The sequence below is a fragment of the Manihot esculenta genome, chromosome 6, assembly GCF_001659605.2.
Source record: "Manihot esculenta cultivar AM560-2 chromosome 6, M.esculenta_v8, whole genome shotgun sequence".
Taxonomy (NCBI): Eukaryota; Viridiplantae; Streptophyta; class Magnoliopsida; order Malpighiales; family Euphorbiaceae; genus Manihot; species Manihot esculenta.
Genome location: NC_035166.2, coordinates 8429199 through 8439345, shown reverse-complemented (window position 1 = coordinate 8439345; position 10147 = coordinate 8429199). Strand labels below are relative to the sequence as shown.

The following is a 10147-nucleotide window of genomic DNA, read 5'->3' as shown; positions in this document are numbered from 1 at the left end:
GCACCTCCCATTTTAAAATTAATTAATGAATTAACTAGCAGGCTATTATTTTTTAAATTTTTATTAATTTACAGATAAATTTTAAAATATGTTTGTAAATTACAAACAAATTAAAATTTATTGATAAAAAATTACATATAATATTTATAGCAATGAATTTTAATTCATTAATAATTCATTTCTAAATATATTAAAAATAGATTTTTATTAAATTAAAAACAGAAAAAAATTGTCAGTATCATGAAAAAAATTTCACCGTGCGCTCAGACAAAACTAAGCAAAGTTTTAAATTTTTTTTCTATTTTTTATCCACAGATAAGGGGCAAGGGTGGAGATGGGGAGTTGAACGCCATAATTAAGCTCAACATCTTCTATCTGCGTTGCCACTCCAACTAAAGGCGGCCGTGATCATTCGGTCGATTCGGTTTAAAATTAAATCGAACTAAATAAATCAAAAATGAAAATTTTAGCATTTATAAAAATCGAATCGAATCGATTTTGATCAGAAACCGAATCGAACCGATTCAATCTGATTCGATTTGCTTCAGTTCGATTTGATCGGTTTCGATTTTTAATAAATTTTTTATTTTTTACACTTTATTTTTAATATTTTAAAATTTAATTAAAATATTTTAATTTTAATATAATTTAATTTCTCAATATTATTGAAAATAACATATTATTATCACTAATCGGTTCGGTTTAATTTTTTTAATTTTTTTCTGATCAAAACCGAATCGAACAAAAATAACTGAAATTTTTTAAATTAAAAATCGAACCAAACCGAATTAAATAAAAAATTAAATTAAATTTTAAAATTATTCGATTCGATCAAATTTTTCAATTTGAACCGAATACTACTGCCAAGTTCCCTATGTTTCTATTTATAGATTTTAATTTTATAAAGTATAAAACATTTTAATTTAATAGTTTTAAAAATAAGAACTAAACAGTTAATTTTGAAAAGATACAAGAATTTATTAATAGTTTACTCTGATGGATAAGACTGTAAAACCCAAACGTTCAAAAGAGGCCCATAGAGAGAGAGAGATAACATGAAAGAAATGGTAGCCATAGAAACAAGCCTTTTCTTTAATAATCTTTCTTCTCCGAATCTCTATCGTCCAAACAAAATTCGCAGAAGAAATGCTATTGCCGTCACCTTAGCTAAGAAGAAAGATTCCTCTAAGGATTCAACAACACAACAACCAAATTTTCCTCTCAGATTTTCAAGTAAATTTCTTGCTCAATCAGCAATTGCTGTGTTTGGATTAGGGTTCATCGATGCTGGGTAAGCTTAACTCTCTCTCTTTCTCTCTCTATCTCTCTCTAAGATTCTAATGTGGAAGCATCAATTGAATGTTTAGGTATAGTGGAGATTGGTCGAGGATTGGAGTGATCTCAAAGGAAGCAGAAGACTTGCTTAAGGTTTCTGCTTTTGTTGTTATTCCTCTCTGTATTTTCCTTGTATTTGCCATCTCAAGGGAAGAAGAGCTCTAAAATTTGTTTAGATGGTAAGTTTGTAAAATTAGAAATTCATAAAATTAGAAATTCATTTTATTTTTTATTTTTTGAGCTGCTAGAAATTCATATATTACCATAGGATTCTCTCTTGAAATAAATTGCTGAGCTTATTTTTGGGAGAAACCTTCCATCTCTTAATTTATATAAAAATATTATTATATTTTATGAAAGATATAAAAAATTTCATATAATTTTATTTTTTTATGCTATTTACTTAGGATATATAGTGTAATTTTATAATAAAATATTATCTTGTAATATCCTAGCAAACAACCATAATTTTTAAAATTTATATTGTGAATCTCATTTACTAATTATTATTTTAATACAAAATTAAATTACAAATTTTGAGATGAAATGAAAAGATTTTTTTTTCATTTTTCTTATTTTATATTATTATCATTTTAGTCTATGCTATATTGAATATCTTTATAAAATTTACAAAAATATATATATATTTTTTAAATATTTATAGATATTAAAAATTAATATTTAATTATATATATAAAAAATTATTATTTAATTCGTGTGAAATGAAAATTTTATTAATTAGCTTTTTAATTTTAAAAGATATATTAAAATATTTTTAAATTTTAAAAAAATTAATTAATTAATCTATTATTTTATTTATTAATTATTATTTATTTTTTATAACATAAAAAAACTCGGTTAGTTTTTTAAATTTTAAAAATAAATTAAAATGACCATTAAATTTTAAAAGAAAAATCTAATGATTAATCTTTTCATGTAAAACTATTTTAGATTTTTTTATATTTAATCGTTAAAATTAATAAAGATATTAATTAATAAATTTTTTAAATTTTAATTATATTTTAATATATTTTTTAAAATTAAAATATCAATTAATGAATTACTCCGCTTCACATAAATTAAATAGTATATATAGTCAATAAAATATATACGAAAGATTTATTATTTAATTTCTATGTATTGTGATTATTAATAAATTAATCCTTATATTTTTATAAATTTATTAAAATATATATATTTTTTTCGTAAATAAAACAATCTATTTTTATTATTAGAAAAATATCAAAAAAATTAAATTACTCTTTTTTGTTCTTTAGCTTTTTTATAAAAAATTAAATTTTAAAAATAAAATTATTGAGGAAAAAAAATTAAATTTTAAAAATTGGATTATTGAAAAAAAAATGAAAAGGAAGAAGAGGAAAAATTAAATTTTAAAAATTAAATTATTGTGGAAGAAGAAGTTAAAAAATACCTACTTTGTGAAAAAAATTAAATTAATACCATCTTTTACAACCAAGTTTCCGAAAAATCATGGGTTTGAGGAGCTTAGATTTTTTTAGGCGGATTGGTAACTGTAGATTCATAGTCCACTTTTGATAAAATAATTTTTTTTAAATATATTTTTTGAGAATAACATTATTAAAAAAAAGGATAATATTGGGCTATATCCAATTTAACTTATTTCTATTTTCAGTTATAATTTAGAGATAATTGCTATTAAATCTCTGAATTTTTAAGAAATTTATTTGTTAATCCTTATAATTCTTAAACCCTATTAAATATATTTCGTTAATCAGCCTTAATATATTTCGTTAGTCATTGAGAAAAAGCCAATAATGCCCCTTTAATTATTTTCGCTTTTAAATCTCACAATAAATTTGTGATTCCAAACCCTAACAAAGCAAATTCTATTAAAGACAAAAACAACAAAACAAATTCTTAATTCTGCAATCAAAAGGAAGGTAAACTCTCGCATTTCAAACTCTTCTTCGTTTGGTTATGAGTGGTGATTTCTTTCATGGGTCAATTGGGCATAGAAAACAATGGCCAACCAAAGAGCAACTCCCAAAACTTACCGAGTCCTTACAATGCGTTTTCCGTAAATGGCAGAGGGAATTCTTGAAGGGATCAGTAGTAATGATGGCAAGTTTATCACCAATAGAGAAGTCCACAGATGAATCAAAATTGAAAGAGTACAATTGATTTATGGTCCGAAGATCCTTTAGCTTTACTGTCTGATCCATACTCCCAGTAATAAGGAGCACTGAATCTCCTAATCTGTTTTTTTTAAACAAGAAGTGTATTGGTATTTGCCTAGGATAATGAGATGCATAATTTCAAAGGTTTCTTGATCAATTCAACATATCAACAGAAAAAAAAAAAAAAGCCACAGTAAAAAATTAACAAACAACCGGAGAAAAAAGAATATTATATATATATATGAATGATGAGACTGATGTAAAATGAATTTAGATTTCAATAAATTTTATGGTAATTAAAGATTTTATAATTATTAAAAATTTTATTTGTGAGATTTTTTTGTTATTGTAGATTTGATATTTAAATCTAATATTAAATATAACCGTTATAATTTTATTATATTATCTCAAGATTTTTATAATAGCTAACAATAGTTATTTTTTCAACTATAAATAATATGCATCTTCACGAACAAAATGACTCCTATTTTCTATTCTATACTATTTTACAATAATTTTAAGGATTTATCTTTATTTTTCAATGGTGGGATGGAGAAAATCTTATCTTTCAACGGTGGGAGAGAATCTTATTGAAAGAAAATAATTAAAGTTATTGAAAATTGTTGCTGTTAAAAACTAGTGGTGGACAGCGAAATCACATGAATTTATTATTATCAATATTTTTTTTATCTACCAGAATAGTTATAAATCAAATATTAAATCTATGGACTCAATTTAAAAATAAATTAAAAAATTTTTGTTAAATTAATCTTTTCTCATTTTGGTCTTATAGCAACGAATTATAAGATACTAATTGACAATATTCTTATGCATTTTTCAACCAATTGAGCATACATGAAAATGGTTATTTCTCAAGGTTATTTAGCGGATTGAAATTGACTATTTCTTATTTCTGATTTACTATTTTTATTTCTTGGTACAATTTGAGGGAAGAATAAAATAAAGTTTACAAAATTCTTGAATTCTTATGCTTTGAAATAAGCACTTAAACGGTAGCGTGAGAAATTTGACCAAATTTTGATTAGGGTTATTATTTTTTCAATTGAAGTTGAAAAATATATGTTTACAAAATTTATAAATGATGAATAAATTGTTACTTGTTATATGTGATCATATGCTTATATTTTATAAAAATTATGATATAATATATATAAATTTAATATAAAATATATAAGGGGAGCAAATGTGATTTGGGGTATTAAAATTGGAATGATAATATAATTATATCACAAGAGCCTATTGAGTTTCTTCTAAAGAAATTTAAATATCTCAATGTCAAACTAGTGAATACCCCATGTAATGCTAATTATCAAAGAAGAGTAGAAATTATATTACTGCTCAATTTTAGATATGTATATATTATTAGAAGATTGTTATATTTTATGAAATTTCAGACTTAGATATAATTTATGCTATATAGATTGAACATATTTACACATAATCAAATTATGATCATTGGGCTACTTTAGTCAAACTTAATAATTATTTGAGAGGTACCACGAGTTATAGTATTCTATATAGTAGATGTCATACTGTATTAGAATAATATAGTGATGTTAATTGAAATTTAAATTCAAATGAGATAAAATCCACTAGTGATTATGTATTTAATTGGTAGTGCAATTACTTGAAAATTAATTATGATTGTCAAAACCACCATAGAGTCAGTTTATTTCTTTGGAATTAGATAACAATGAGATTTGAGTGGCTAAGAAGTTTTTTAACAAATACTATGTTGAGAATAAAATCAATATTATTCGTGTATTGTGATTATCAAATAGCAATAGCTATTACAAATAATAAAACTTTTAATAGTAAAAATAGATATATTTATCTAAGACATGATATGGTTAAGCAATTGCTGAGAAATAGAATTATATTCGTTAATTATGTGGAGTTAGAAATGGATTTAGCTAATTCTTTTACTAAATTTTTTAAGAAAGAAGTTAATAAATGAAATATCAAAGGAATGAGATTTAGCCAATATGAAATTAACAGCAATAGAAACCCAACATTTGCAATTGGAGATCCCATGAAAAATATTTATATGGATAATAACAAGTCACTTGTTAGTTCTGCTAGTACTATTTAACGTTATCTTTTCTTATGGTGTGAAAAGTGGTAAACTGCATTAATAAGAAGGTGAGATAAAAACTCTTAATGATATTCATATCTCTTATGGGTGGTGTATAAATTGTAATATATACTTGATGAGATCACTTATATAAGTGTGGGGAGTGGTCGCTTCTATGAGATTGTGGTATAATCTCTAGAACACTTATGAACTACCAGACACGCACATGGTCTATTAGCACACAATAATATTGACAATAAAATATGTGGAGTGTTATGAGATTGACGGGATATTATCATACAAAAAAGAGTTTTTGGTTCATAGAAATAAAAGTTTCACTAATTACTCTGTGTGTTTAGTTTTATTAATCTAGATCCGGTTTATAGTCCAAAAAACACCAGATTCAAAATATATTTACTAAATTTTTAAACCTAGCAACGAAAAATCTTTTAAAAATATGTGGGGGATTATTGTAAAATGAATTTAGACTTCAAAAGATTTTGTGGTCGCTGAAAATTTTATTTATGAGCTTTTTTTGCTGTTGCATGTTTGATATTTAAATCTAATATTAAATTTGACCGATATAATTTTATTATATTATCTCAAGATTTTTATAACAGTTTACAACGACTATTTTTTAACTATAAATAGTCTGTATCTTTATGAAGAAAGTGACTCCCATTTTCTATTTTATTCTTTCTTTTTTTTATATTTTCTACTTGGTTATAAATTTGAGATAAATCTTTGTTGTTTTGATTTTGGAAATTAAATTCTAGAATGACATGTTTAATCCTAAGGGATTGCAAAATAAATCTTTAAGAACAGTATCTAACACAACTCAGATTTTATTATTCTATTCTATTTTTTCAACAGAGAGATAGAGAAAAGGACTTGCCTGAAGCATCATTGCACCAAATAACACTATTGTGGATGCTATAAGTACCCAAATACTCCTTGTTGTCTACAAACCAGACAGCATGAGTGGGGTCTTTAGTGCAGTAGAATAAGAGATTTACCTTCTCTATTAGAAAAGAAAGCTTTCTTGGTGCAAACGAGAGGGAATCAGTAACAAACCCATCAACACCGAAAGAGCAAAAAGATGCATACAATTTTCTTTGTTGCGATGGAGAAAGCTCCAAGTATCGACAAGCCTAGGTTAGATTATTTAGGACATTAAAATTTGTTATCTCTCCGTTGACTGTTAGTTAAATGGTTTGACTAGTAGAAGGACTATACAACGATATTTATGAATAATCAGGGACATTTAAATAGGATTTAAAAATTATAGGGACCAAAAAATGCATTTCTTAAAAATTCAGGACCTAATAATAATTCTCTCTATAATTTATATGGATGAAACTCATACTCTAGATTTTATTTTATTTTTGAATGACAAAACCATGAAAGCAATGAGCCAGGGTTTTTGCTTGTAGCTTGAATTTCCCAAACAATATTTCTTCCCTCTAGAAGAATAGCAGAGAAATGGAAGAATTTGTTTCATCTTTTCTAATTACATTTAATAAATTTTAGATATTTTAACTGAAAATAATATATTTGCACTCACAACATCATATATAAAATTAATTTTTATTATTTTAAATTATTATATATAAAATTTTTATTGTTTTAAGTAGAATTGAAATTTTTACTCTTCTTATTTATTTTTTTTATGAAATTAAATGATAAATAAATATTCAAATATTAACTAAATTTTATTAATTCATAAATTTTTAAATATTATCAATTTTAATTTTACTTTTATTTTGTTAAATATTATTATTATTTTAATATTATAATTATTATAAGCTGCTATAATTAAAAATATTTTAAATTTTATCTAGTTTAAATATTTATTTAACATTGATATTTAATTAAATAAATAAATAAAAATCAAATAATGTAATAAATAATAAAAAAATAAATTAATTCAATGTCCTAACTTTTTTGTTTATGTTTTTTTCCTTTATTTGCATACTTTATTAAATGTTAGAAATTAACACGGTTAAAAAAACTTACTCATAATATAACTACTGAATTTAAAGATGTAATTTTAAAAAATTATATATTTTCTAATTAGGTTAATACCTTAATTTAAATTTTTTAATTTGAAATTTATTTTTATTATATAAATAAAATTTTTATAATTATAACATAATTTAATTTTCTTAATTTATTTTTTAATTTTATTCATATATATAATGTATTTTAAAAATAATTGCTATATAATATTGTAATATAATATATTGTCCATTAAATACATTATATCTTTTAAAATTATATTAACACTAAGAATAAAAAATAAAATTGAAAATACATTATATATTTAATCAATTTTGACATTTCAAATTTTATTATATTTAAATATTTTTTTATTTTTTTTTACTTATATGTAGTTAAAATCTAATAGTTTTAAAATAAAATATCAAAGGAAAAAGTTTTAAATTTTTCTAATAAGTGTAAAACTTTGTAAATAATACTTTTTATTATATTAAAATAAAATTATAAATAAATAATTATCAAGAAGAACTACCTATGATAAAAAAATAATTTAAAAAAGACTACACATAATTTATTATCAAAAATTAATAATTTTAAATAAAATAAAACTTTAAACTATTTGATATAACAATAATTGTCAAGTAAGTCATAATTGAACTCAAATTTAGAATCACGTGATAAGGGTTTTATTAAAAAATGATGGAAAAAGAAATTCGGATGCTGCAGGTCTCGACTTCTCGTAAAAACCTCGTCCTCTCAACTACCAGCCAGATCTCACGGAAAGTTATTGTTAGAAAACACAATTTATGAGGTCCCATTATACTTATAATTATGAGATTCTTAGTTGACACTCGAATATAGGGTCACATAATAAGAGTCGTGTGAAAAATGATACTTAGTTCCATTGATAGAAAAAAAAATCTGGACATTGTAGGTCTCAGCTCTTCGTCAAAAACTAGTCTTTTCAACTACCAGACGAGACCTTACAGAAAGTTACTTTTAGAGAATACAATCCATCAGATCCCGTTGCACAGGATCCTTATCTGTTAGCAGGTACTAATCTAATTTTCAGAAAATTTAATAACCAACTCCATTTTTTTACGTTATAAAAGTTAATAAAATCAAGATACGTATTTTTATACAACTACTCTTAAGTTTAAAATCATTCATTACATTCACCATTTTTTTCTTAGTTAACTGATTTGAGTGTCGGAGTGGATGTCATAGGTATTAATCACCTAACTTTTTTTTTTTTTTTTTAAGATTCAGATTGACCAATCACAACACAGTAACACAGTTTCATGTAAATTACATCACTATTAATTTTAAATTTATGATTGGGAGAAAATTAATCTAAATTACTCTTTTAACTTATAATCTATACTATAATTAGGTTATAATAATTTTTGAAAAAATATATGTTGTTAATAATTTTATTAAATAATAAATATTAGTTAATAAAATCAAAAAATGCAAGCGTTACTACGATTGCTGAAAATCTCCTTCCACAGCCTTTACAACTACAATTTATTTTATTTTATTTTTATTTAAAAATTATTAGTTTCATTGGATAATTATATTGATTTTTTATTTAGCTTCAAAGTGGTTAAAAAATTATTTAAAATATAAATTCTACGTAATTAAATTTTATTTATAACTAAAATAATATTCTATAAAAAATAACCAGCTAAAATTAAAAAAAAAAACTCATCTAAAATCAATAAAAAATAGGTATTTTAGTGACGGATTCATTAATAATAAGGTGTAGTGTTACTAATAGATATTAGATCGTCACTAAAATTTTGGCAACAAATAATTCATCGCTGATTATTTTTAGTAATAAACATAAATTCAAAAAATTAAATAAGTATAATTTTTAATATTATAATAAATAAAAATAAAAATATTATTAGACAATAGTATTTTCATTTTTAATAAAAATAATATAATTAGATAAATTTAAATGTATAAATTTGAATAATTATAAATTTTTATAACTAGGTTAAAATAAAAATTATTATTTATTTCGTATAATATGAAAAGTTAATTAATTAATCTTTTAAAAATATATTAAAAATGTATATGTAATTTTAAAAAATCTACTTAAAAAATGTGCATTGTTAGATTGAATACTATTTTTTGTCATTTTTAACACTAGAATTATTTATTATTTGTATTAAATGTAAACACTATTTTTATTATTTATTACTACTAACTATTTTTTATACTATTTTTTAAATATATAAACACCCTAAATATGATGCGAGGATATTTTATATATTTTTTTTCGACTATAATTAAAGAATATATATTTTTAATACACTTTTAAATTATTAAGCATGTTTTCATATATTTTTCAAAATCGAGTGATTTACTGGTTAGTTTTTCAATATCATAAAAATTAACTAATTTTTACTTGGTTTAGAATCTATTATGTCATCGTATAAATAGAAATTTATAGTTATAATTTAATTTAATGTTTTAATTTATTTTTTAATGTATATATATATATATGTTTGTATTTGAAAAATTAGTTACTTATAAATTATAATATAATATA

At 22.3% G+C, this 10147-nt stretch overlaps 1 protein-coding gene across 1 annotated transcript; it reads left to right on the top strand.

Moving 5' to 3' along the window:
* The first annotated feature begins 1025 nt into the window (after positions 1 to 1025).
* On the top strand, positions 1026 to 1567 carry LOC110618147. Its single transcript, XM_021761215.2, has 2 exons — positions 1026 to 1291; positions 1368 to 1567. Exons 1-2 carry the CDS (start codon positions 1056 to 1058, stop codon positions 1498 to 1500), a joined length of 369 nt encoding a protein of 122 aa, XP_021616907.1. The 5' UTR covers positions 1026 to 1055; the 3' UTR covers positions 1501 to 1567.
* Positions 1568 to 10147: the final 8580 nt, after the last annotated feature.